The following is a 27,248-nucleotide window of genomic DNA, read 5'->3' as shown; positions in this document are numbered from 1 at the left end:
AACATTCGTACCAATTTATAGGAATAAGTTTCAAATTGATGCTGACCAAACAGATCTATCGCAGTGAATTTAATAATGGTTAACTATGTATCTTAACTTTTCCTTTTTGTCAAACAAGAGTATCAAACTGTAGAATTTTATGCCTACTATACGACCCGCCCCGGCATCGCCCGTATGGTTTAACTGTTTCATAGAAAGAAAAGAAAACACGTTTATTTATAATTGTGGCCACACACAGAGGCGGATTATCCCTAAGACAAACTAGGCACATGCCTAGGGGCGCCAGGTTACGAAGGGGCGCGTGGGTCCAAAGTCCAAACTATATCTGAATAGTAAGAATATGAACTGTGAAAAGGTAACAGGTAGATAGAAACTATCGCATTTAGAAGTTATAAGGCGCTGACAGATAAACTGACGGACAATAATTATTGCAATTTCACTCAAGTAGATTCGGAGTCCTCGCTTCGCTCGGCCAATAGATTCAGGGAAAATATCTACGAATACACATAACCAAGCAAATAGTAGGTATCTGTAACAATGACTTGTAATGTAGGTATAATGACCGTTTGCAACAGAATTAATTCTCAGTCAATAATTATTCTTCCTCCGATAAAAAAGTAGGAGACATCGTCCTGTGGCTGTGATTCGTCTAGTACAGTTTTTTAAGAAGGTATTAACGAAGATAGTAAAGACTTTTTGCTGATTTAAATGCAATATCTTTTATTTTTTAAATCATGACATAATTATAATATATATAAAGTATCAATCATAATTTGATGATGAACTCAAACAATAGCACGATTTTATAATAACTTTTGATATCCTATCTAGTTACAGAGTACAGAAAGAAAGAAAGAAGAAAAACGTTTATATTTCTTAGATTGTAGGTACAGTACAGTACAGACAGATATTTTATATAGTCATAATTCAATAGCGAGTTTTCCTGGGAATATCATTGGAACTACGCCATTTTGTGCCACAACTGCGCAGTTGCGCGACCCCGATAGCGTCGGGTATATAAAGCGGGTATGACGTCATGCGCAGCTCAATAGATTTCTCATCGTGGTGCAGTGCGGACGTCTGTGATGTGATGTGTTGAAGAAGTTCTACAAAGTTCTATTGTGCCTGATCTGATACAGGTGTGTAATCTCTCCGCTCGCATTGCGAGTCGCAATATCTAAAACCCTTATTCTTAGAAATGGGCTACAGTGTGCAAGAAAAGTCAGTTGTCGACTTTTGTGAAAGCAAAACGGAATCTTTGTCCAGTTGGGTCCGCAAAGTTAAATGTAAGTCATTAAATGCTAAGACAAAGAGAAAGCGCGACCTCAGAATAATCGCCATATTGAGCAACTCCCTGTCCCGCGCGGAAAGCGAGCTCCTTACTAAACAAAGAGAACGCGCTAGAAGGTGGGCTCAGATGCAAGCCGATCTCGGATTAAATAATAAAGAAGAGGAGGTCGCCAAGCAGCAGCGCGAGACTATCGATAATTTATGGAAGAATGATCTCAGCGGCCTAGATAATTTTTTCAAAGAATTAGACAATGTCAAACCTATACTCAATCAACCTATTTGTGTTAACCAAGTAGCGTAAATATTTAGGTAAAGTAATTGTATTTGAATCTGTGATATATGTAGGATATTTTCTAAATTACAGTCCCATTGCGTTTCGCGTGGGTCTGCATCAGACGGCCGCCATCTTGGCCGCCATGTCGGGGCGCGGACGCGGCTAGCCACAAAATGGGTTTGTAAAACGGTATCATGCATTTATTTAGTTGAATTTCATTTTTAAAATATTGTGTTCACTGTTAAATTAATTATTTCAGTTTTCTATTGAAAGATAGGCTATTGGAATTAAAGTTTTATTCATATTGAATAAGAAATTGTAACATATGTTTAAGTATGATAATAAAAAGAATTTCAAAAGAATTACATTCACGGATTTTATTTCATCTCTTCTTATTTTTTTTGTTTGTTGGTATTTCACCCGCCCGTGTATTATTCCATGAGTCACCACCGACTTCATGAAGAAGACCTACGTAGCGACGGCGTGACGCGTTGGAGTTTCCAGAGCTGCAGCGACGCGTCGACGGTTCCTGGTTTGCGAGACTGCCAAGTCGGCCGCGCACCGAAATAGCTGCGAAATGCGCTTCCAATCCGGTATCAGCCCACATTAGGTAAAAGTTAGGATGTTGCGTCATGATTTCATAACCTATAACCAATACTTGGCCCTACGCGGGCATTTGGCATGTTTGTTGTTCTTTTCGAGCCTCAGATCATCGGTCCAAACCGCTGACGCGAGTCGGCAGCGCACGGACCCCCGCTGACTCTGCTAACTCGTGGAGTTAGCACCGAACACGATCGCCCAAGCCTGTGGCGTGGCTGACGAGTGGTGGAGTTAGCACCGCGCACGATGCCCAGCGAGTTTGGGCCTGTGGCCTGGCTCTGACGACTGGTGGAGGTAGCACACGTTCGCCCAGCGAGTTTGGGCCTGTGGCCTGACTGACGACAGACTTGTGGTGAAAGGCGTGTCGTGGCCGTTCCGGTTCATGCATAGGTGGTTTGTTCGCACGGTTAGCGTCGGTGAGTCAACTGTTGTTCAGACTAACTTACGATTTCATTGTTGCCCTTGAAATTAAACTATTGGCTTTTAAGGTCAAAAGGCAATAATGTACCTATCTAAAACAATAATTTTTTGCATTTTATCATTGTTGCCAATATGCATAAAATTTTTTTTAGTAGGTACAAAAAGCATTTGCAATAGCGGGACATGTACCTATAAAGTATAAACTTTTATTATTAATTGCTGCCCATTTAGAGATTTATTTGCGAATACCTACTCAATACACTGTCTATAAAGTAACTGTATATCAAATAAAGGGCAATGTTGTGCAATAACATTGATTTGAACAGGCTCCAAACTATGACATGAACCTTGGAACAGGCTACGATTCTGCGAGGTTATAAACTATAATCTGCTGATGGAGGACAACGCAACGTCATCCGACTTTGATCATCTCCTCTAATCTTAATAGGTAACTCGCCTAGTCATACTTGGAATTTATACTATGAAAGCTAATCTTAAAAACTTAGGAAACCATCTTCAAACTTGAGGACATGTTTTGATGTGTGGGCTGATTTATCCTGGAAGCATTTCGGACGTACAACTAGTCAGTATACAAATATTATACTTACCTAAATATCTGCTTAGCTATCTATTGAAAAATTTGAATATGATGTTGAAGAATATTACTTTACCTATAACTTTATCTACAAAATATTTAAACTTATGCAATAAGATATACCTATCTACTACGTATTATACCTAAGGGTATGAGTTAGCTATCTAACCAAACTTCTCAAAAATAAAGTTGAAAGCAAACATATAAGTAATGATAGATGTAAACTTCACAGCTATCGTCTGGGTGCAGTGAAGGTGAATAGGCGAGATCGAATAAAGTTATATGGTGGAACCTTCGAGAGGGCCGACCTATGGCTTTGTAACAACCTGTCACCGACACTTCATGGGCGAATTGTACCAAAAATATCTTCGAAATAGAATTTAGGGACTCCCCAAACAAGACAATCGGACCTGCATCGACTGGGTATCTACCTAAGCGAGAGATCCAGGCGTCTAGAACGAGTTTAAGTTACCTGAGAGGCAGGTAAGTGGTCAAGGGATGCTGCTGATTTTGATGATTGATCACTTAATTTTCTAAAACAACTGAACCGATTTATAATTTTTCGTATTAAAAACTTTATTTTACGCTTTTAAAAATTTACGCTGAAGTTCTTATAACATTGAACTGAGTTTTATACTTGATGATTCAAATATCTCGTCAACTTTTAGATATTTTCTTACTCTATTCGTACTGCACTCCATGCAAACATACGTTGGCTTTCATTTGAATAGGTAATAACCAATTAAACTTTGTAGATGTGGTTTTTCAGATTTTCAGTAAAATATTCAGTAACACGGTCCCAAGAATTTACATTCAAATCTTTCAACCCGTGTAACTTTCCCTCATTCCCACTATTATACCTACCTACAAATTTCCCAGTAGCTCAACTGCATCTAAAGAGTTGAACTACTGTGACTAAATAGTTGAACTTGGGATACAGGTAGCGCAGGGAATTCAAGGAAATTGATTAAATTAAATCAAAGTTATAATTATTTTAAAACTAGTTATTTTTACGGAAAATCTAGCAATCTCAGACGAATACTACTTTCTAAATTGTATACATCGAGTTTTATTGGTTATTATCCAAATGAAATCCAAACTACGTGTGTATGGAGGAGTTACGGAGAGACTACCGTTAAATGAACCTATCACCACCTGCCTAGAGGTAGGTTAGGATAATAATCGTTTGAAAGTTGAAATTTCAGATCTTTACAATCTCAAATGCGCGATATTAAATGAGGTGACCTAAAAACCTACTTAATATCACTCACTCTCTTATTATTTTCACTTTTCATTTAACTTATAATCAATGAAGCTGTTTTTGGTGACGAGGTCGGTGCAAACTTTGATAAAACTTCGACAATTTTAATTTAAGTAGGAATACGTCTAACAATAATTGCAAACCGACTAAGGTCAATGGAAGGACAAAGGTATTAATTATATTTTATACTGTAAGCTATTATAAATTCAATTCGTATATCTAAAGAATGCTTAATGATTGTACCTACATTGATAGAATTGCATGTTTTTGTGGCGAGGATTCGCCTTTGTTTTTTAAGTACCTATGTTCAGGAATCCTAAAGCGGGTTGCATCGGGTGGCAAATTTACTGAGAGCGGTCAACCTACTGAGCACATTAGCAATACCCTTCTCCTTTCACCTATGGTTGCAATCTCATAAATATTGGAAACCAGCACAAGACAGCTTCTTATAAACTGCACCTATGGTTGCAATCTCAAAAATATTGGAAACCAGCGCAAGACAGCTTCTTATATAAAATATTATCCATGACGTATCCTGAAGACTATAAATTTTCCAAACTAGCTGAGCCCAATTCAAGTGGATCAACCAAAGTGTAACATACAGGCTTTGCAACATACTTATATTGTTTGCTAATTATCGTGTACTCTTCATGTATACAAGTATAATATGGACTCTGCTTACGTAATCGTAAAACTTGAAACTGTCGACAACGCAAGACTTAATATGGCGTAACGTACGTTCGACTTTCTCAACATGAGCGAAACCACATCGAAAACAAAAGGCAATAATAGGAACGCGTTTGATGTAATAATTTGATATGTTCACAACACTCTATAAATGATGCAAGCCACAATATTTGAACTGGAATATTTTGTTTCAAAACGTCTTTATTCTCTGAAAACTTGGATCGCTGCATTACCAATATATAATTAATAACAAAAATGTTCCTGCCGCATACATCAAAATATATTAGAGACAAAAATTTACTCAAAATAGGAAAAACGTAGGCTTGAAAACCGTGGACGTCACACGAATTAGGTAAGTGGGGACTTGTGAGGAAAATAGAAACCAAACAATCATTTTTTTTTGATTAAATGATGAAACTGACTGATACTTATTAACGTTATGTACATTTCACAGCTGTCATTGAATATCATGGTGAAAACGATCCTATGCGAACACTCGTAGTGGAAACCTTCTGGAAGAAGCGTTGCCACGTCTCCAAGTTGCGACAATCATTTATTAACCTCGCTGACAGTAAGAACGGATCGTGAAACTATTGAATTATAATCCGGTGTAGAAGTTTAAAATCTTCGTGATAATACACAAGATTCTCCCAACGCCCAAGCGCAAGGTAAAATTATTCGGGTTGTGATGGGAGGTAAGTGGATTAATATGAAAATTTCCAAAATAGATGACGCTCCGTCAGTCGTTCCATTTAAAAGCAGTTTAATTCTTTTTTGAATACCAAGCAATCAAAGTCAATGCATTTTTGTAGACACGTTTTAGAACTTTAATATAATTATTTTGTGTCTGGTTTGTCAAATTTCTGCAAAAATGTATAGTAGGTAGTTACCAACTTATTCTAATTTCATTGTTCGCTCTGCCTTTTAGGCGGGCTGCCTATACATACGATGTTCAGGTTTTTCAGATCTATTAATCATTTTGTACAATCAATATTATTACAAATAGATACGGACAACAAAATGTTTATCAAAAGTTAGGAGAAAAATTTAAAATTCATATAACTACTTGGAAATGAACACCGACAGACGAAAATGGAGGGAGGCTAGCCAACTTTTTCAGCATTTGCAGATTAATTTATCAAATTCATACTTACTAAAGTCGCATCGGCAAAATTCGTTTGCGCAGAAAAGCGTAACGCTTACTAAAACCGAATGTACACCAGTGAAATACAGACCTTATTGCTTGACCTTATGGTTTTAAACACAAGGACAACAGAGACTCGTGCTATCTCGCTCATAATTCGCGCGTACAAAACATGGCGCGTAAGCAACAACCAATAGCGGACGGACGCGTGCTGTGATGACGACTGAAATATTTTCGCGCCTTCATAAACTTCAAAAATGAGATTTTTGCGCGCAGATACATCGGTAACTTGGAAAAGTGGTAGTGCCTACTGTAAATATGATTATTGTATTGTATCAATAAATGAGGACCACTGTGAAAAATGTAAAAATTCGAACAGGCAGCTCAACAAAAACTGGAAATAATTAGTTCTTAGTTCATAAAGCCGAATATGAAAAATAAGTTAACCACAAGTATTTTGAACGACCGCGATGAATCAAATTAATGGACAAATCAACAAAATTAGTAAGAAAAGAAATAGGTAGGTACCTACATAATCCTTTTCAGCGTTTCAGGTTTTTTTTTTTTTCAAAACTAGGTACGTGCCTAACAAAAAACTGCTCATTAGAAATATTTACTTGAAATTTTTTTTCTGGTTGGATAGCCACTACAAGAGAAAATTCTAAGTTTTAATGTTTAAATCGATCAATTTAAAAAGCATTACTTATTTATGTACCTACATACGTATTAAACAATCATAACATAATTAAATGAAAGACAATGCGAGGAACAAAGCGGGGAATCGTCGATGAAAACTATAAAAGGTACTTATCTAAGCTTACCACTCCACTTTAAATTTCTGTAAAGACCTCAATTCTTTGAAAATTAAAACCCAAAACTTTGCATACTTAATATTTTTGGGACAGTTCTGTATAAAATATGAATACGATAACCCTCTAAATGTATCGTACCTATTGGCTGTGCCACTGAACTTCATGAATTATTTTCTCTTATTTATTTTTAGATGACTACATGCGTAAGGACGAGAAATGTTTCCTATATATACACCCACCCTTATGACTCCACTTATACAAGAAATACAACTACAACCTACAATGATAGCTCATCTTATTCAACCAAGATTGAAAATAAAAATTCATCAAACCCATCATCCTACTATGATCTAGCTCAGGTTACATATTCCGAAGAATATATCAAAGGTACCTATACCTATCTAATTTATAGGCCAATATCTACTCGACTTTAAGAATCTACGAAGAACTACAAAACTACTACTATATTTCAACCACATTCTATGATCATATCGAAAATAAGAAGCCGAGAAAGAACCGAGGAGAAATCTAAGGTAAGTACGTATAAATAATAAATATATAGGTAGGTACATGGTCTCAGCACAAAAACTTAAACAAGGTTTAAAACTTTAAACGAACGTTAAACACGCGTTTGTACTAAACGAATTTAACGTTGGTTTAAAATAAACCGCGTCAAAGTTTTGTGGTAAGCCAGTCAAAACTTATAGGCAGATTTTTCGACCGTTAATTATAATCTTTAGCTGGTTAATAATTGTTGTATTGTTGAAGATTTCCTATAAATCTGTCAAAAGTTCTCAGTTATCTAACGATTGAAAAATTTGCCCTAAGATCCAGTTGCTTGACATATGGTTTAAAAAATTAGCTTACAGTTACGGTTAAACTTTGACCGTCATATAAAGCAAAAATTAGGATTTGTTAACTTAGGACCAATTTAGACATCATAATATTATTAAATTGTTCAACCGAGTTTGCTTTTTATTGGTGGTCAAAGTTTAACACGAACTAACGTAACTTTAACAACCTGTCATGTACTGGACTGACAAGCGATGAGTTGATTGCGCAAGCGCACAAAATAAATATATTTTCTAGTACCTCATCGTGTCAGTTTGGTATTGGCTAGATCACGTAACTTTTGATATATCTATTTCAATGGTGGCAACCGTTATTATTGAGAGATTTTGCGATATTTTTTTTGAGAAATTACCTATATCCGCTAGCAAAATCACCAATAAGATCGTTTGCAACGACTGAATTATAGGTACCTACCACATTAGGTATAGTTTGCGACAGGTCGAGATCGCAATCTGAGAGGGAACGCCACGCACAGCCCCCGATTTAACCCCGTGCAGGTGTACGGGGCGTCTCCCGCCGCCTCATACCATCGCAACCTGTCGCAGAAGTAAAGTTGAAACAAATCTTTTTAGGATAGATAGTTAAACTGCGATTACTTTTAATAATGGCTAGAGAAAACAACCCAATCTAAAAATCAAACTGATTTGGATGCTGCAAACTGCAATAAGTACGGGAATTATTGCGAATGTGTTATGAAGCAATGACAGAACTATACTTTTGTATTTAACTAGCTAAATACTCATACTAATCTATCTATATGAAACTCAACTATGATTAAGACTTGGACGATTTAACCTAGATTAAGATGAATGAATTCATGCGAGCCTTGTACAATAATTTTTAGATGTTTGTTTGCTTAGAATTGATCTTGCTTTAGCTCTATTTTAATTTACCGATTTTTTTGACGCCGCAAAATTATCTTTTGGATGTTTGTGTGTTCTGTGTATTTATCTAGTTGCCTATTTGCGAATCTTCTATGGAACCCATAAAGAGGAGTGCCATATATACGAAAATGAAGAATGCTAACGCGACCTCCCTGAATTCCGATTGTGATAATATGATGGTGATGGGAAAAAGTCTTATCAGCTAACAATTTGATACACACTTGAATTTTTTGGATGCTTACTGCTGAGGTAGAAAGAAAGCGATTAGCGTTGTCACGTCGAATCGTCGAAGTATTGCATGATAATAAATGTCCCAATGGTTCAAGTCAACGGTATACCTACCTATTGAACATTCAGTAAGTATTGGCAGTGATAAATCATCGAGAAATCCAAGGTACAAATACACAGGTTCAAAGCTGAGAAGTACCTACCTATCTGCGAATAGTCAATAGTAATAGAACAGTACGAGGTTTCATGAAAGCGAGTAAGACTGAAAGGTATTCAAATAAGACAGTGGCAGCAAAAACCATGCCATTCGTTCACACACCATATAAACACATTCACCATCAAACGGGATCCTGCAAAAAACTGGACGCATTGTGAAAGGGCTGTAAGGCAAACATTTTTTCAATAGGTACCTACCTACATATCTGGGTTCGTGTCATGGCCGTGCACCTGCAATGCTTGTCTTCTGGCGCTACTTTGACTCGACATCTTTGACGCGCAGAGCATCGAAGATGGCAAGTCAAAGTGCTGTCTACAGAGCCTCGAGAAACGTCTGCATACAACCTGCCGAATCACCCATACTTCAAGCCTGGTGCCTGCCAACCTGCCTAATGCATGCTTTAGCGAGCCATCCTGAACAATATCATATTGCCTGACTGAATTGTGCAAGTTAAAAGCCTTATCTGTACAAACCACATCTCTACACCTCAAGGTCTTCGAGCCCTGCTGAGCTTCGAGCTGCCAGTCTATTTTCTGCAGTCTTACGGCGTCTTCGAACTACTGAAGAGCTGCCTGTATCTAAGCCATGCAATGCATTTCAAGGTCTTCATGCCTAGCTGAGTTGCCTTCCTGCTTGCGGGCTTTCATTCGTCTTTAGCTGTCATTCTTCGCAAGTCTCTTGGTCTAAGTATCTGGTCAAGCTGCCTACCAGTCCCCTGCAGACGTCTCATCCTGCCGACTGCATGCCCGGGAAAACTGACTGCCAGTCCTTTGCAGGCTTTTCACGCTGCCGCCTTTCTGCCAGAGAGAGCTGCCTGCCCTCTGCAGGCTTCCCATCCAACCGACTTCGTGGCCAGGAGAGCTGCCTTCCAGTCTTGTCACCCTGCCCACTTCGTGCCCAGGAGAGCTGTTTTCCGCTCTTGTCACCCTGCGGAGTGTGTGCCCAGGTGAGCTGCCTGCCATTCCTCTGCGGGCTTTGCACTCTTGCCGACTTCATGTCCGGGAGAACTGCAGGCTTTTCACGCTGCCAACTTTCTGCCAGAGAGAGCTGCCTGATGCCAGTTCTCTGAAAGCTTTTCACCCTGCCAAATGCGTGTCTGAGAGCGCTGCCTACTAATTCTATTCGGGCTTCTCACCCTGCTGACTTCGTGCCTAGGGAGCTGCCTGCCAGTCCTCTGAGCGCTTCTCCCACTGCTGACTTCATGTCTGGGAGAGCTGCCTGCCAATCCTGTGCAGGCTTTCCCCCTGCAGACTGCGTGCCTGGGTGGGCTGCCTGCCGGTCCTCTGCAAGCTACTCACTTTACCAACTTGGTGCCCGGGTGAGTGCCTGCCAGCCCTGCGCAGATTCATCAAGTTAACGTCTTCGAGCCCGAGAAAACTGCCTGCCAGCCCTCTGCAGGCTTCTTACCCTGGCGACTTCGTTTCCGGGAGAGCTGCCTGCCAAACCTCCGCAGCTTTCTCACCCTGCCGACTTCCTGCCTGGGGAGGTGCCTGCCGGTCCTCTGCAGGCTTCTCACCCTGTCAACTTCCTGCCTGGAGAGCTGTCTGCCAGTCCTCCGCAGGCTTTTCACCCTACCGACTTGGCGCCCGGGTGAGCTGCCTGCCAGCCCTGTGTAGATTCATCACGCAGCCGTCTTCGAGCGCGGGAGAGCTGCCTGCCAGTCCTCTGCAGGCTTCTCACCCTGCCGATTCCTTGCATGGGAAGTTGCCTGCCAGTCCTCTGCAGGCTTCTCACCCTGCTGACTTCTTCGTGCCTGGAAGAGCTGCCTGCTGGTCCTATGCAGGCTTCTCACCCTGCCGTCTGCGTGCCCAGAAGAGTTGCCAGCCAGTCCTTTGCAAGCTACTCACCCTATTGAATTGGTGCCCGGGTAAGCTGCCTGCCAGCCCTGTGCAGATTCATCACGCAGTCGTCTTCGAGCCCGGTAGAGCTGCCTGCCAGTCCTCTGCAGGCTTCTCACCTTGCCGACTTCGTGTCTGGAAGAGCTGCCTGCCAGTCCTCTACAGGCTTCTCATCCTACAGACTTCGTGCCTGGAGAGTTGCCTGCCAGTCCTGTGCAGGCTTCTCACCCTGCCGAATTCGTGCCTGGGGGACTTCCTGCCAGTCCTCTGCAGGCTTCTCACCCTGCCGACTCTGTGCCTGGGGAGCTGCCTGCCAGTCCTCTGCAGGCATCTCACCCTGCCGATTTCGTGCCTGGGGAGCTGCCTGCCAGTCCTCTGCAGGCTTTTCACCCTTCCGACTTCGTGCCTGAGGAGCTACCTGCTAGTCCTCTGCAGGCTTCTCACCTAGCCGACTTCGTGTTTGGAAGAGCCGCCTGCCAGTCCTCTACAGGCTTCTCATCCTACAGACTTCGTGCCTGGAGAGTTGCCTGCCAGTCCTGTGCAGGCTTCTCACCCTGCCGACTTCGTGCCTGGGGAACTGCCTGCCAGTCTTCTGCAGACTTCTCACCCTGCCGACTTCGTGCCTGGGGAGTTGCCTGCCAGTCCTCTGCAGGCTTCTCATCCTGCCGACTTCGTGCCTGGGGAGTTGCCTACCAGTCCTGTGAAGGCTACTCAACCTGCCGACTTCGTGCTTGGAGAACTGCCTGTGCGTCCTCTGCAGGCTTCTCACCCTGCCGACTTCGTGCCCGGATGAGCTGCCAGCCCTTTGCAGATTCATCACGCAGCCGTCTTCGAGCCCGGGAGAGCTGCCTGCCAGTCCTCTGCAGGCTTCTCACCCTGCTGACTTCGTGCCTGGGGAACTTCCTGCCAGTCCTCTGCAGGCTTCTCACCCTGCCGAATTCGTGCCTGGGGAACTTCCTGCCAGTCCTCTGCAGGCTTCTCAACCTGCCGGCTTTGTGCCTGGGGAGCTGCCTGCCAGTCCTCTGCAGGCTTCTCACCCTGCCGACTTCGTGCCTGGGGAGCTGCCTGCCAGTCCTCTGCAGGCTTCTCACCCTGCCGACTTCGCGTCTGGGAGAGCTGCCTGTCAGTCCTGTGCAGCCTCCTTGTCCTGGAGACATCGTGCCTAGAGCGCTGCCTGCCAGTCCTCTGCAGGATCTCACCCTGCTGACTTCGAGCCTGGGAGAGCTGCCTGCCAGTCTGCAGGCTTCTTGCCTTGCAGACATCGTGCCCGGGAGAGCTGCCTGCCAGTCCTCTGCAGGCTTCTTGCCTTGCAGACATCGTGCCCGGGAGAGCTGCCTGCCAGTCCTCTGCAGGCTTTTCGCCCTGCAGACATCGTGCCTAGGGTGCTGCCTGCCAGTCCTCTGCAGGCTTCTCATCCTGCTGACTGCCTAAATTCTGCCTTCTGCCAGCCGTGCAACGCATCTGAAGAGTCACATGTCCGGTCGATCTGCTTACCTGTAACTTCGGCCTGCCTCCAGCGTCCAAGACTTTCGAGCCAGTGGTGTACGAGGCAAGTCAGCTTGCCAGCTATCGTGTGTCCAGGTCTACGTAACGGATCGACCTGCCTTCCATCTTCGTGCAATGCGTCCCCAAAAATTTACGAGGTTGCTGCCTGCAATCTGACCAGTCTGATTCTTAATGCTAGCGAAGGTGCTGCCTGCCTTGCTTGTACTAGCGTATAATGTAATAATTTGTGTTCCTCTTGCAGCAAGTTTAAAATAACTATTACAATGCGCATAATATTTCTAATAATCTAAATATATAAAATTTTATATAATATGAAAATAAAGTGTCACATCATCGAGACCACGGGGCACCTGTCAGCAAATTAAACTATTCTTACAGGATTCACTATCGCAAAAATGAATCACTGGGCTTACACCAGCTGCCTTCCTCGGCGCACACACCAAGGTATTTGTACCTGCCTATCTTCCTGCCTGCCAGTGCCCGCCTGTCTTGAGGTTAACTACGAGCCGGGGTTGAGAGCCGTCGGGTCTCCAGCACACAGCGCGTTTCAAGGTGTACGAGCTGGATTCAGCTGCCATCCAGCCCGACAAGCCATCGTGTCTCCAGGTCTACGAGACGGATTGAACCGCCTGCTAGCTCAACAGCCATCGCGTATCCAGTGTGCAACGTGTCTCAAGATTTACAAGGTTAGAGTTGCTTGCCGGCCTTCGGTAATTTGACTATTCTAATTTCTATGAGGCGAGCGAAGTATGTGCCTCCCTAGATTTTAAACGTACGAGCTTAAAAATTACAATTTTTTCCTTCCAGCACTAATTAAAATTCGCATACTATTTTCTAATACTTTTAAGAAAAAGTTCAGTGTTCATCATGAAGACAACGAGACACCTGCATGTGAGCTTTTAAGTATTTCTTACAGGATTATATCAATCGCTAAATGGATTATGTGCCTACACCAGCTGCTGCCTTCCAGTCTTCGGCGCAACGCATCTCAAGGGTCTTCGCCTGCCTTCAGTCTTCAATCTCTAGCATGCACCACATTACAAGGTCTACATGCCTAGGCGAGCTGCCTGCCAGTCTCTGCCATTGCGCATCGCAAAAGTCTTGTCGTCCCTGGTCGAGCTGGCCAGCCTGCCAGTATTCTGCAGGCATCCGTTCGTTGCCGAGGCGAGCTGCGTGCCATCTCCTTTCATCGCGAGGTCTCCGTCCCTGGTCGAGCTGCCAGCCTGCTTGCATTCTGCAGGCATCCGTTCGTGCCGGGGCGAGCTGTGTACCATCTCCTTGTCATCGCGAGATCTTCGTGCCTGGTCGAGCTGCCAGCCTGCCTGCATTCTGCAGGCATCCGTTCGTGCCGGGACGAGCTTCGGTGCCATCTCCTTCCATCGCAAGGTCTTCGTGCCTGGTCGAGCTGCCAGCCTGCCTGCAAGTCTGCAAGCGTCCGTTCGTGCCGAGGCGAGCTTCGTGCCATCTCCTGTCCTCGCGAGGTCTTCGTGCCTGTTCGAGCTACAAGCCTGCCTGCATTCTGCATGCATCCGTTCGTGACAGGGCGAGCTGCGTGCCACACTTCTGCCATCGTGCATCACAAAGTCTCCGTGCTTCGTCAAGCTGCCCAGCCTGCCTGCATTCTGCAGGCATCAGTTCGTGCCGGGCGAGTTGCGTGCCATCTCCTGTCATCGCAAGGTGTTTCGTGCCTGGTCGAGCTGCCAGCCTGCCTTGCATTCTGCAGGCAACCGGTTGGTGCTGGGGTGAGCTTCGTGCCATCTCCTATCATCGCGAGATCTTCGTGCCTGGTCGAGCTGCCAGCCTGCCTGCATTCTGCAGCATCCGCTCGTGCTGTGGCGAGCTGCGTGCCAGAATCCTGCCATCGCGCATCGCAAGGTCTCTGTGCCTGGTCGAGCTGCCAGCCTGCCTGCATTCTGCAGGGCATCCGTTCGTGCCAGGGCGAGCTGCGTGCCTGAATCCTGCCATCGCGCATCGGAAAGTCTCCGTGCCTGGTCGAGCTTCCAGCCTGCCCGCATTCTGCAGGCATCCGTTCGTGCCATGGCGAGCTGCGTGCCAGACTCCTGCCTCGCGCATCGAAAGTCTCCGTGCCTGGTCGAGCTTCCAGCCTGCCTGCATTCTGCAGGCAATCCGTTCGTGCCAGGGCGAGCTGCGTGCCATCACCTGTCATCGCGAGATCTTCGTAATCTGGTCGAGCTGTCCAGCCTGCCTGGCATTCTGCAGTCATCCGCTCGTGCTGTGGTGAGCTGCGTGCCAGACTCCTGCCATCACGCATCGCAAAGTCTCCGTGCCTGGTCAAGCTACCAGCCTGCCTGCATTCGCAGGCATCCGCTCGTGCTGTGGCGAGCTGCGTGCCAGAATCCTGCCATCGCGCACGCAAGGTCTCCATGCCTGGTCTAGCTGCCAGCCTGCCTGCAGACATCCTGCCATCACGCATCGCAAAGTCTCCTGCCTGGTCAAGCTACCAGCCTGCCTGCATTCTGCAGGCATCCGCCTCGTGCTGTGGCGAGCTGCGTGCCAGACTCCTGCCAATCGCGCATCGCAAGGTCTCCGTGCCTGGTCGAGCTGCCAGCCTGCCTGCATTCTGCAGGCATCCGTTCGTGCCAGGGCGAGCTGCGTGCCAGAATCCTGCCATCGCGCATAGCAAGATCTCCGCGCCTGGTCAAGCTGCCAGCCTGCCTGCATTCTGCAGGCATCCGCTCGTGCTGTGGCGAGCTGCGTGCCAGAATCCTGCCATCGCGCATCGCAAGGTCACATGCCTGCTGGGCCGAGCTGCCAGCCTGCCTGCATTCTGCAGGCATCCGTCGTGCCAGGGCGAGCTGCGTGCCAGAATCCTGCCATCGCGCATCGCAAGATCTCCGTGCCTGGTCAGCTGCCAGCCTGCCTGCATTCTGCAGGCATCCGTTCTGCGCTGGGGCAAACTGCGTGGCAGAATCCTGCCATCGCGCATCGCAAGATCTCCGTGCCTGGTCAAGCTGCCAGCCTGCCTGCATTCTGCAGGCATCCGCTCGTGCTGTGGCGAGCTGCGTGCCAGAATCCTGCCATCGCGCATCGCAAGGTCTCCGTGCCTGGTCGAGCTGCCAGCCTGCCTGCATTCTGCAGGCATCCGTTCGTGCCAGGGCGAGCTGCGTGCCAGAAATCCTGCCATCGCGCATCGCAAGATCTCCGTGCCTGGTCAAGCTGCCAGCCTGCCTGCATTCTGCAGGCATCCGTTCGCGCTGGGGCAAACTGCGTGGCAGACTCCTGCCATCGCGCATCGCAAGGTCCTCCGTGCCTGGTCGAGCTGCCAGCCTGCCTGCATTCTGCAGGCATCCGTTCGTGCCAGGGCGAGCTGCGTGCCATCACCTGTCATCGCGAGATCTTCGTATCTGGTCGAGCTGTCAGCCTGCCTGCATTCTGCAGTCATCCGCTCGTGCTGTGGTGAGCTGCGTGCCAGACTCCTGCCATCACGCATCGCAAAGTCTCCGTGCCTGGTCAAGCTACCAGCCTGCCTGCATTCTGCAGGCATCCGCTCGTGCTGTGGCGAGCTGCGTGCCAGACTCCTGCCATCACGCATCGCAAGGTCTCCGTGCCTGGTCAAGCTACCAGCCTGCCTGCATTCTGCAGGCATCCGCTCGTGCTGTGGCGAGCGGCGTGCCAGAATCCTGCCATCGCGCATCGCAAGGTCTCCATGCCTGGTCGAGCTGCCAGCCTGCCTGCAGACTCCTGCCATCACGCATCGCAAAGTCTCCGTGCCTGGTCAAGCTACCAGCCTGCCTGCATTCTGCAGGCATCCGCTCGTGGCTGTGGCGAACTGCGTGCCAGACTTCTTGCCATCGCGCATCGCAAGATCTCCGTGCCTGGTCGAGCTTCCAGCCTGCCTGCATTCTGCAGGCATCCGTTCGTGCCAGGGCGAGCCTGCGTGCCAGAATCCTGCCCATCGCGCATAGCAAGATCTCCGCGTCCTGGTCAAGCTGCAAGCCTGCCTGCATTCTGCAGGCATCCGCTCGTGCTGTGGCGAGCTGCGTGCCAGAATCCTCTGCCATCGCGCATCGCAAGGTCTCCATGCCTGGTCGAGCTGCCAGCCTGCCTGCATTCTGCAGGCATCCGTTCGTGCCAGGGCGAGCTGCGTGCCAGAATCCTGCCATCGCGCATCGCAAGATCTCCGTGCCTGGTCAAGCTGCCAGCCTGCCTGCATTCTGCAGGCATCCGTTCGCGCTGGGGCAAACTGCGTGGCAGACTCCTGCCATCGCGCATCGCAAGGTCTCCGTGCCTGGTCGAGCTGCCAGCCTGCCTGCATTCTGCAGGCATCCGTTCGTGCCAGGGCGAGCTGCGTGCCATCACCTGTCATCGCGAGATCTTCGTATCTGGTCGAGCTGTCAGCCTGCCTGCATTCTGCAGTCATCCATCCGTGCCGGGGCGAGCGTCGTGCCATCTCCTATCATCGCGAGGTCTTCGTGCCTGGTCGAGCTGCCAGCCTGCCTGCATTCTGCAGGCATCCGTTCGTGCCAGGGCGAGCTGCGTGCCATCACCTGTCATCGCGAGGATCTTCGTATCTGGTTCGAGCTGTCAGCCTGCCTGCATTCCTGCAGTCATCCGCTCGTGCTGTGGCGAGCTGCGTGCCAGACTCCTGCCATCACGCATCGCAAAGTCTCCGTGCACTGGTCAAGCTACCAGCCTGCCTGCATTCTGCAGGCATCCGCTCGTGCTGTGGCGAGCTGCGTGCCAGAATCCTGCCATCGCGCATCGCACGGTCTCCATGCCTGGTCGAGCTGCCAGCCTGCCTGCAGACTCCTGCCATCACGCATCGCAAAGTCTCCGTGCCTGGTCAAGCTACCAGCCTGCCTGCATTCTGCAGGCATCCGCTCGTGGCTGTGGCGAGCTGCGTGCCAGGACTCCTGCCATCACGCATCGCAAAGTCTCCGTGCCTGGTCAAGCTACCAGCCTGCCTGCATTCTGCAGGCATCCGCTCGTGCTGTGGCGAGCTGCGTGCCAGACTCCTGCCATCGCGCATCGCAAGGTCTCACATGCCTGGTCGAGCTGCCAGCCTGCCTGCAGACTCCTGCCATCACGCATCGCAAAGTCTCCGTGCCTGGTCAAGCTACCAGCCTGCCTGCATTCTGCAGGCATCCGCTCGTGTCTGTGGCGAGCTGCGTGCCAGACTCCTGCATCGCGCATCGCAAGGTCTCCGTGCCTGGTCGAGCTGCCAGCCTGCCTGCATTCTTGCAGGCATCCGTTCGTGCCAGGGCGAGCTGCGTGCCAGAATCCTGCCATCGCGCAATAGCAAGATCTCCGCGCCTGGTCAAGCTGCCAGCCTGCCTGCATTCTGCAGGCATCCGCTCGTGCTGTGGCGAGCTGCGTGCCAGAATCCTGCCATCGCGCATCGCAAGGTCCTCCATGCCTGGTCGAGCCTGCCAGCCTGCCTGCATTCTGCAGGCATCCGTTCGTGCCAGGGCGAGCTGCGTGCCAGAATCCTGCCATCGCGGCATCGCAAGATCTCCGTGCCTGGTCAGCTGCCAGCCTGCCTGCATTCTGCAGGCATCCGTTCGCGCTGGGGCAAACTGCGTGGCAGACTCCTGCCATCGCGCATCGCAAGGTCTCCGTGCCTGGTCGAGCTGCCAGCCTGCCTGCATTCTGCAGGCATCCGTTCGTGCCAGGGCGAGCTGCGTGCCATCACCTGTCATCGCGAGATCTTCGTATCTGGTCGAGCTGTCAGCCTGCCTGCATTCTGCAGTCATCCGCTCGTGCTGTGGTGAGCTGCGTGCCAGACTCCTGCCATCACGCATCGCAAAGTCTCCGTGCCTGGTCAAGCTACCAGCCTGCCTGCATTCTGCAGGGCATCCGCTCGTGCTGTGGCGAGCTGCGTGCCATCACCTGTCATCGCGAGATCTTCGTATCTGGTCGAGCTGTCAGCCTGCCTGCATTCTGCAGTCATCCATCCGTGCCGGGGCGAGCGTCGTGCCATCTCCTATCATCGCGAGGTCTTCGTGCCTGGTCGAGCTGCCAGCCTGCCTGCATTTTTGCAGGCATCCGTTCGCAACCGGGGCGAGCTGCGTGCCAGAATCCTGCCATCGCGCATCGCAAGATCTCCGTGCCTGGTCAAGCTGTTAGCCTGCCCGCATTCTGCAGGCATCCGTTCGTGCCATGGCGAGCTGCGTGCCAGACTCCTGCCATCGCGCATCGGAAAATCTTCCGTGCCTGGTCGAGCTTCCAGCCTGCCTGCATTCTGCAGGCATCCGTTCGTGCCAGGGCGAGCTGCGTGCCAGAATCCTGCCATCGCGCATCGTAAGGTCTCCGTGCCTGGTCGGAGCTGCCAGCCTGCCTGCATTCTGCAGACATCCGTTCGTTGCCGGGGCGAGCTGCGTGCCAGACTCCTGCCATCGCGCATCGCAAGGTCTCCGTGCCTGGTCATTCTGCAGGCATCCATTCGTGCCGGGGTGAGCTGCGTGCCATCTCTTGTCATCGCGAGATCTTCGTGCCTGGTCAAGCTGCCAGCCTGCCTGCATTCTGCAGGCATCCGTTCGTGACAGGGCGAGCTGCGTGCCAGAATCCTGCTATCGGGCATCGCAAGATCTCCGTGCCTGGTCAAGCTGCCAGCCTGCCTGCATTCTGCAGGCATCCGTTCGTGCCGGGGCGAGCTGCGTGCCGTGCGTATATAAAATGGCTCAGTTAGTATCTCACAGCAAAAAAATTGGTGAGTAACATCAATCAACAGGTGTCAGGTTTACAGGTCCCAAGGCCAAGTGATAAATAACTACAGGGAGATGTTTAGAGACTGCAAATATAATTGCCGCGGCTCGGGAGTATCCTAGACCAATAAACAGCAAAATCTGAAACAGCAAATCTGTAATGACTGAAGTAAGCAATTTAAAAGGATCTTTTACAGATACAATGGACAATAATTACTTCTGGAAGACAAAATTCGGACAACTGAGACAAAATTGCCTCGAAATTATAGGCAACAGACTGAGCAGAGTTGGTGAAATGACAACAAGTAAGCAACTAAAGGGTTTCTTGCAGGTTTCGAGGTAGAGGTCATTACTGAGAAAACTAGATTCAAATAAAAGTGCGCCTCAAGTACTTTAGGCCAGTACAGATCAATAGAATTGGTGAGATGCTAAACGATCGTTTACAGATTTCAAGGACAGATGGCAGTGATACCAAGAATGAAATAAAAAACACCACAATGGTGATGCGAGGTGAGAAGACTGCAAGCAAACTAAACTATCTCTTGCAGGTTTTCGAGGTCAAAATTTAAAGGACGAAATTTTAATTAAAGAGAGCACAGCACAATCGATTCGGTAAGATGACAAATAAATAAAGGATCTCTTACAGGTTTTTGAGGTCAAAATCTAGAGGAAAAAAATTTAAATTAAAGAGATAGAACAGCATAATCGAGTCGGTAAGATAGCAAGCAAGTAAAGGATCTGTTACAGGTTTTCGATATCAAATACACTAGAGGACGATATTTAAGATAAAGAGATAGAACAGCACAATCGAGTTAGTAAAGTGACAACATGTAAGCAACTAAAGGATCTCTTACAGGTTTTCGTGGTCAAATACACTAGAAAAGAGCTAGAACAGCACAATCGAGTTGGTAAGATGACAACAAGCAACTAACAGGTTTGCGAGGTCAAATGCACTAAGAGGACGAAATTTAAGATAAAGAGATAGAACAGCACAATCGAGTTAGTAAAGTGACAACATGTAAGCAACTAAAGGATCTCTTACAGGTTTTCGAGGTCAAATACACTAGAGGACGAAATTTTAATTACAGAAATAGAACAGCACATTCAAGTTGGTAAGGTGACAACAAGTAAGCAACTAAAGGATCTCTTACAGGTTTCGAGGTCAAATACAAGAAAAGAGCTAGAACAGCACAATCGAGTTGGTAAGATGACAACAAGCAACTTACAGGTTTGCGAGGTCAAATACACTAGAGGACGAAATTTAAATTAAAGAGATAGAACAGCACAATCGAGTTGGTAAGATGACAACAAGCAACTTACAGGTTTGCAAGGTCAAATACACTAGAGGACGAAATTTATATTAAAGAGATAGAACAGCACAATCGAGTTGGTAAGATGACAACAAGCAACTTACAGGTTTGCGAGGTCAAATACACTAGAGGACGAAATTTAAATTAAAGAGAGAACAGCTCAATCGAGTTAGTAAGATGACAACTAGCAGCTAAAGGATATCGTACAGGTTTTCGAGGTCAAATGATCCTTACAGGTTGACTACTGAGACAGCGAGAAAAAAAAAATGAAAATTTGCATCGAGTATTCTAGAGTCTAGACTAACAGATATATAGAATAGGTGAGATTTGTACAGATTCCAAAGACAGAGATACCAAGATTAACTGATAAGTGAAACGGTATGGTCCAGTTGGAGAGCTGACTACAAGTTAGCACCTAAAGTATTTCTTACAGATTTCAAGGACAGATAACTAAATCGTCACTGAGAGTCTGAGAAAATTCAAATGAAAACTTCGAGTCTTCGAGTATTCACTATACTACTTACTAGACCAGAACAGCGGAACCAAGTGAATTGACTACAAGTAAGCGACTCAAAGATCTCTTACAGGTTTCAAATGTGAAAGTTACAACACGGTGATATTCATAAAAATATAAGCTGACAGCGAAATCCAAATGAAAGTGTACCTCGAGTATTCTAGACCCAGAGCAGAGTAATAGAATTGGTGAGATGCAACGTAACGATCTTTTACAGATGTCATGACGAAACGACCAAAATGGACGGCAAAATTTACACCACTGAGATAACCAAATTCAAAATAAATGTAGCTCGAGTACACCAAAACAACACAATCGATTTGGTAAGATTACAACAAGTAAGCAACTAAAATATCTCTTACAGGTTTCAAAGATAATGCCACAGGTAGACTACTGACAGCGAGATTCCAATGAAAATGCATCAATTGTTTTAGACTAGAGCAGATCAATAGAATTGGTGAGACGCTAAAGGATCTTTTACAGATTTCAAGGACAGATGACCGAGATACCAAGATTGAGATATAAGTGAACAGCATGATCAAGTTGGTGAGATGACTACAAGTAAGCAACTAAAGCTGGATTTCTTACAGATTTCAAGAACAGATAACCGTGATACCAAAATTGACATATAAGTGAACAGCATGATCAAGTTGGCGAGATGACTACAAGTAAGCAACTAAAGCTGGATTTCTTACAGATTTCAAGAACAGATAACTGTGATACCAAAATTGACATATAAGGTGAACAGCATGATCAAGTTGGCGAGATGACTACAAGTAAGCAACTAAAGCTGGATTTCTTACAGATTTCAAGAACAGATAACCGTGATACCAAATTGACATATAAGTGAACAGCATGATCAAGTTGGTGAGATGACTACAAGTAAGCAACTAAAGCTGGATTTCTTACAGATTTCAAGAACAGATAACCGTGATACCAAAATTGACATATAAGTGAACAGCATGATCAAGTTGGCGAGATGACTACAAGTAAGCAACTAAAGCTGGATTTCTTACAGATTTCAAGAACAGATAACCGTGATACCAAAATTGACATATAAGTGAACAGCATGATCAAGTTGGCGAGATGACTACAAGTAAGCAACTAAAGCTGGATTTCTTACAGATTTCAAGAACAGATAACTGTGATACCAAAATTGACATATAAGTGAACAGCATGATCAAGTTGGCGAGATGACTACAAGTAAGCAACTAAAGCTGGATTTCTTACAGATTTCAAGAACAGATAACCGTGATACCAAAATTGACATATAAGTGAACAGCATGATCAAGTTGGTGAGATGACTACAAGTAAGCAACTAAAGGATTTCTTACAGATTTCAAGAACAGATAACCGTGATACCAAAATTGACATATAAGTGAACAGCGTGATCAAGTTGGCGAGATGACTGCAAGTAAGCAACTAAAGGATTTCTTACAGATTTCAAGAACAGATAACCGTGATACAAGATTGACATATAAGTGAACAGCATGATCAAGTTGGAGTGATGACTACAAGTAAGCACTTACAGGAATTCTTACAGATTATGAAAAAGGACAAGCAACCAAATCATCAAAACGTGACTGAGATATCAAAATTTTAGCTAAACTGAGGCTCCAGAGTCGTACCAACAAACAGCCAACAGTATCAACACGGCGCAGTCGAGAATATGAGATGACGACCAGTAAGCAAATAAAATATCTTTTACTCAAGACCTAATGACCATTGGAAGACGGAATTAAAACCGCTGAGATAGCAATATTGAAAATGAAAATGTAGCTCCAGTAGGTGCTTATACCAAAACAGCACAGTCGATTTTATGAGACTACGACAAGTAAGCAACTAAAATATCTCTTACAGGTTCCAAAGTTAAATTATCACTACAAGTTGACTACTTAGAGAGTATTCGAATAGATCAATAGTATTGGTGAGACGCTAAACGATCTTTTGCAGATTTCGAGGACACATGACCGAGGTACCAAGATTGACATATAAGTGAACAGCATGATCAAGTTGGTGAGATGACTACAAGTAAGCACTTACAGGATTTCTCACAGATTAAGAAGACAAGCAACTAAATGATCCAACCAACAGCCAACATTATCAACACGGCGCAGTCGAGAAGATGAGATGACAACCAGTAAGCAAATAAAATATCTCTTACAGGTTTCAAAGTCAAATGATCACTACAGGTTAACTACTGAGAGCGAGATTCAAATGAAAATGCAGATCAGAAAATGAAAATCAAGAACATATCAATAGAATTGGTGAGATGCTAAACGATCTTTTACAGATTTCGAAAACAATTAATGATAGAGATGCCTAAAAGTAAACGGCATGATCAAGTTGGCGAAATGACTACAAGTAAGCAACTAAAGGATTTCTTACAGATTTCAAGGACAGACAACTAAATCATCAAATGTCAAGGTTTCAAGTGAGCCTCCAGAATCGTACCAACCAACAGTCACAGTATCAACACGGCAAAGTCGAGAGATGACTACCAGTAAGCAAATAAAATATCTTTAATCAAGACCTAATGACCATTGGACGGCGAAATTTAAACTACTTAGATAACAAGATTCAAAATGAAAATGTAGCTCGAGTACCTTCACCAGAACAACACAATCGATTTGGTAAGATTACAACAAGTAAGCAATTAAAATATCTCTTACAGGTTCCAAAGTTAAGAAAGCAAGATTTAAATGAAAGTGCATCGTGTATTCTAGACTGGAACAGATCAATAGAATCGGTGAGACGCTAAACGATCTTTTACAGATTTCAAAGACAAATGACCGAGATGCCAAGATTGACATTAAAGTAAACAGCGTGATCAAGTTGGCGAAATGACTACAAGTGAGCAACTAAGGATTTCTTGCAGATTTCAAGGGCAGACAACTGTATCGTCAAATGTGACTACCCAGATATCAAGGTTTCAAGTGAACTCCAGAATCGTAACAGCCAACATTATCAACACGGCAAAGTCGAGAAGATGAGATGTCAACCAATAAGCTAATATAATATCTTATACAAATTTCAAGACCAAACGGCCACTGGATGGCGAAATTTATACCAATGAGATAGAACAGCACGATCAAGTCGCTAAAGATGACAACAAGTAAGCACCTTAAAGGATCTCTTACAGGTTTCATAGGCAAATTATCACTAAAGGACGAAACTACAGAGACGGAAAGAAATTCAAATGGAAACTTACTTGGAGTATACTAGGCTTTACTACACCAGAACACGCTATAAAAATACGTTTTCATCAGAAAAAATAGTAAGGAGTTTACGCTACGCAATAAAACAACCTTTTGCAGGCTATCATCAGTAAACCAATAATGTATTTAAAACAGACTCGTATAAGAAGAACAATAAAATGGCACATTGGTAAGTTTACCATAAAACAATAAAACATTTCTTACAGGTTTTACAGGAAAAATAGATACTTTCAATCAAACAAAGCATTGATAATACCTAATTGATATATAAATTAAAAAGACTAAATCCTATCGCTGGCGAAAGTAATAAATAACAGCAACAAACAGACAAGCGAATGACAATATTTCAAGGGAATATAAAAGTCAGGGTTAAATTAAAATAGTTTTTTAGAGCAAAAAGTAACCTGGTGAGATTTATAAAATTAAATTTGTAGTTACCTACCAAAGCCAAATAATATAGGTAATATACATACCTATTAGTTCGGAATAATAAATATCTAAGCTAATTTTCTTGTTAAGGTTATCTGTGTGCAATAAAGGTTTATTTTCTAGGTTCAGGAAAAGTTGTAAGTGATTATTTTTTTCATAAAAAAATTGCGATTTCCCAAATAAAAAGCATTTATTTCAGATTTAGAAATCTAAGTAAGCATTTAGCATTTTATGTGTGTGTCTTAACTTTTAGTATCAATATTATTTCCTTTCAGATGCACGGTAATGTAAGTTCGATTAGATATGTCTTTTGATAGTTAAAATCTATAAAACCCATTGATTCACAGGAAATATTAATGAATATGTTTTTACAGAAGGATTAATAAGTATGACCCATAATTGTTTAATAATTTAATGTATTTCAAAACATAATTATAATAATAATAAAGATATAATTATAATAATATGTATTTGACTAGGCTAATTAAAATTGTCAACAGGTCTTTTCAAAAAGCAGTTCATAATATTCCTATAATATGTTAATGAGTTAGGTAGATACCTACTGTAAAGACTAAAATCACTTGTGAAATTCAACTAAAAGAGATAAGAAGGGAGAGAAAGATATAATGGTTCAAAAAGTACGCACAAACAAAAAAGGTAGGATTTTAATAAGTATTGTTCACAGATAACTATTAAAGGAACTTCAAATAAAAATCAGTGAGGAATCTGTTCAATATTGATACCTATGAAACTATGGCATATACTTAATTAATTTAAAAATGTATGTAAGTAGTGAAAATACCTGCACGTGCACAACCATGGTGAGATTATAAAAATTGAAAGATGAATCATGATAGTGACGTTAATAAGCTATGGATAAATAAAGGAATTCAAGAATGACAAGTGCAAAGTTAGACTGTATAAACTATCCATAACAATTAAATTATCTACTCGCAATTGATTCTTAAAAACGGTGTATAGACGAAGATGAAAACTGAAGAGAGCGAAGATGAAGATCGAAGAGGGCGAACATGAAGACGAAAGAGGGTGAATATTAAGACCGAAGAGGGCGAACATGAAGACCACGGAGGGTAAACATGAAGACGGAAAAAGGCGAATATGAAGACCAAAAAGGGCAAACATGAAAACTGAAGAGGGTGAAAACGAAAACCAAGGATATAGGAGATCGAATATTTAGTTTGTAAGTTGACGATTAATATTATTATTACTATCGCTTCACTTCAGTGAAAACCTAAATATATTCACGATTCATAAGTTTTTACAACAGCCAAATTGAAAGCCATTTTTGTTTTTTTTAAAGATAATGACTTAAGACGAAGACCGTCAACGAGGACAAAGCTGAAGTTTGGACCGAATACCAACCGAGGGCAAAGATGAAGAACGAAGACCGAGGGCGAAGATGAAGACCGGGGGCGAAGATGAGGAATGAAGACCGATGGCGAAGATAAAGAACGAAGACCGAGGGCGAAGACGAAGAACGAAGACCGAGGGCGAAGATGAAGAACGAAGACCGAGGGCGAAGATGAAGACGAAGACCGAGGGCGAAGATGAAGAACGAAGACCGAGGGCGAAGATGAAGAACGAAGACCGAGGGCAAAGATGAAGAACGAAGACCGAGGGCGAAGATGAAAAACGAAGACCGAGGGCGATGATGAAGAACGAAGACCGAGGGCGAAGATGAAGAACGAAGACCGAGGGCGAAGATAAAGAACGAAGACTGAGGGCGAAGATGAAGAACGAAGACCGAGGGCGAAGATGAAGAACGAAGACCGAGGGCGAAGATGAAAAAACGAAGACCGAGGGCGATGATGAAGAACGAAGACCGAGGGCGAAGATGAAGAACGAAGACCGAGGGCGAAGATGAAGAACGAAGACTGAGGGCGAAGATGAAGAACGAAGACCGAGGTTGAAGATGAAGAACGAAGACCGAGGGCGAAGAAGAAGAACGAAGACCGAGGGCGAAGATGAAGAACGAAAACCGAGGGCGAAGATGAAGAACGAAGACTGAGGGCGAAGATGAAGAACGAAGGCCGAGTGCGAAGATGAAAAACGAAGACCGAGGGCGATGATGAAGAACGAAAACCGAGGGCGAAGATGAAGAACGAAGACTGACGGCAAAGATGAAGAACGAAGGCCGAGTGCGAAGATGAAAAACGAAGACCGAGGGCGAAGATGAAGAACGAAGACCGAGGGCGAAGATGAAGAATGAAGACCGAGGGCGAAGATGAAGAACGAAGACCGAGGGCGAAGATGAAGAACGAAGACCGAGGGCGAAGATGAAGAACGAAGACCGAGGGCGAAGATGAAGAATGAAGACCGAGGGCGAAGATGAAGAACGAAGACCGAGGGCGAAGATGCAGGCCAAACATCAGTTTGTAAGGTGACGATTTACTATCAGCACTATCGTTCACTAGTGAAAAATATATATTCACGATTTACAAAAACTAAAAACTTAATAATAAGCCAAATCTAAAGAACATTTT

The 27,248-nt window shown here is 45.0% G+C and overlaps 2 protein-coding genes across 51 annotated transcripts; one reads left to right on the top strand and one right to left on the bottom strand.

Annotated features, from left to right (window-relative positions):
• The first annotated feature begins 13,183 nt into the window (after positions 1-13,183).
• Positions 13,184-24,522, top strand: LOC138403560 (uncharacterized). Of its 50 annotated transcripts, XR_011237817.1 has the most exons (11): positions 13,543-14,665; positions 15,129-15,355; positions 15,767-16,374; positions 16,584-17,442; positions 17,547-17,604; positions 17,873-17,974; positions 18,181-18,434; positions 18,626-19,097; positions 19,200-23,237; positions 23,488-23,600; positions 23,772-24,522. XR_011237817.1 is itself a non-coding variant. In XM_069504651.1 (10 exons), exons 1-10 carry the CDS (start codon positions 13,543-13,545, stop codon positions 19,241-19,243), a joined length of 3,606 nt encoding a protein of 1,201 aa, XP_069360752.1. In that variant the 3' UTR covers positions 19,244-24,522. The 50 variants fall into 50 exon arrangements, 40 of the variants coding, with proteins under 40 accessions (XP_069360740.1, XP_069360752.1, XP_069360749.1 ...); XR_011237812.1 differs by having other exon boundaries at positions 19,200-20,426; positions 20,502-24,522; XR_011237811.1 differs by having other exon boundaries at positions 19,200-21,837; positions 21,945-24,522.
• LOC138403595 (uncharacterized) lies at positions 23,814-27,133 on the bottom strand (the record flags this gene model as incomplete). The annotated part of the gene is made up of 1 exon (XM_069504772.1): positions 23,814-27,133. A coding segment is annotated over one exon (1,074 nt), but the record flags the coding sequence as incomplete, so codon positions are not given.
• Positions 27,134-27,248: the final 115 nt, after the last annotated feature.

Source organism: Maniola hyperantus, chromosome 18, assembly GCF_902806685.2.
Source record: "Maniola hyperantus chromosome 18, iAphHyp1.2, whole genome shotgun sequence".
In the NCBI taxonomy this organism is placed as follows: Eukaryota; Metazoa; Arthropoda; class Insecta; order Lepidoptera; family Nymphalidae; genus Maniola; species Maniola hyperantus.
Note: the sequence above shows the minus strand (reverse complement) of the source record. Positions and strands in the feature narration are given on the sequence as shown.

Bases quoted from the DNA above. Each gene is read 5' to 3' on its own strand.
- LOC138403560 (XM_069504639.1), top strand. From the start codon at position 13,543: ATGGATTATGTGCCTACACCAGCTGCTGCCTTCCAGTCTTCGGCGCAA. The intron at 16,375-16,583 runs GCATCCGCTCGT...TGCATTCTGCAG, and splicing joins AGCCTGCCTGCATTCTGCAG to GCATCCGCTCGTGCTGTGGC. The intron at 17,443-17,546 runs GCATCCGCTCGT...TGCATTCTGCAG, and splicing joins AGCCTGCCTGCATTCTGCAG to GCATCCGCTCGTGCTGTGGC.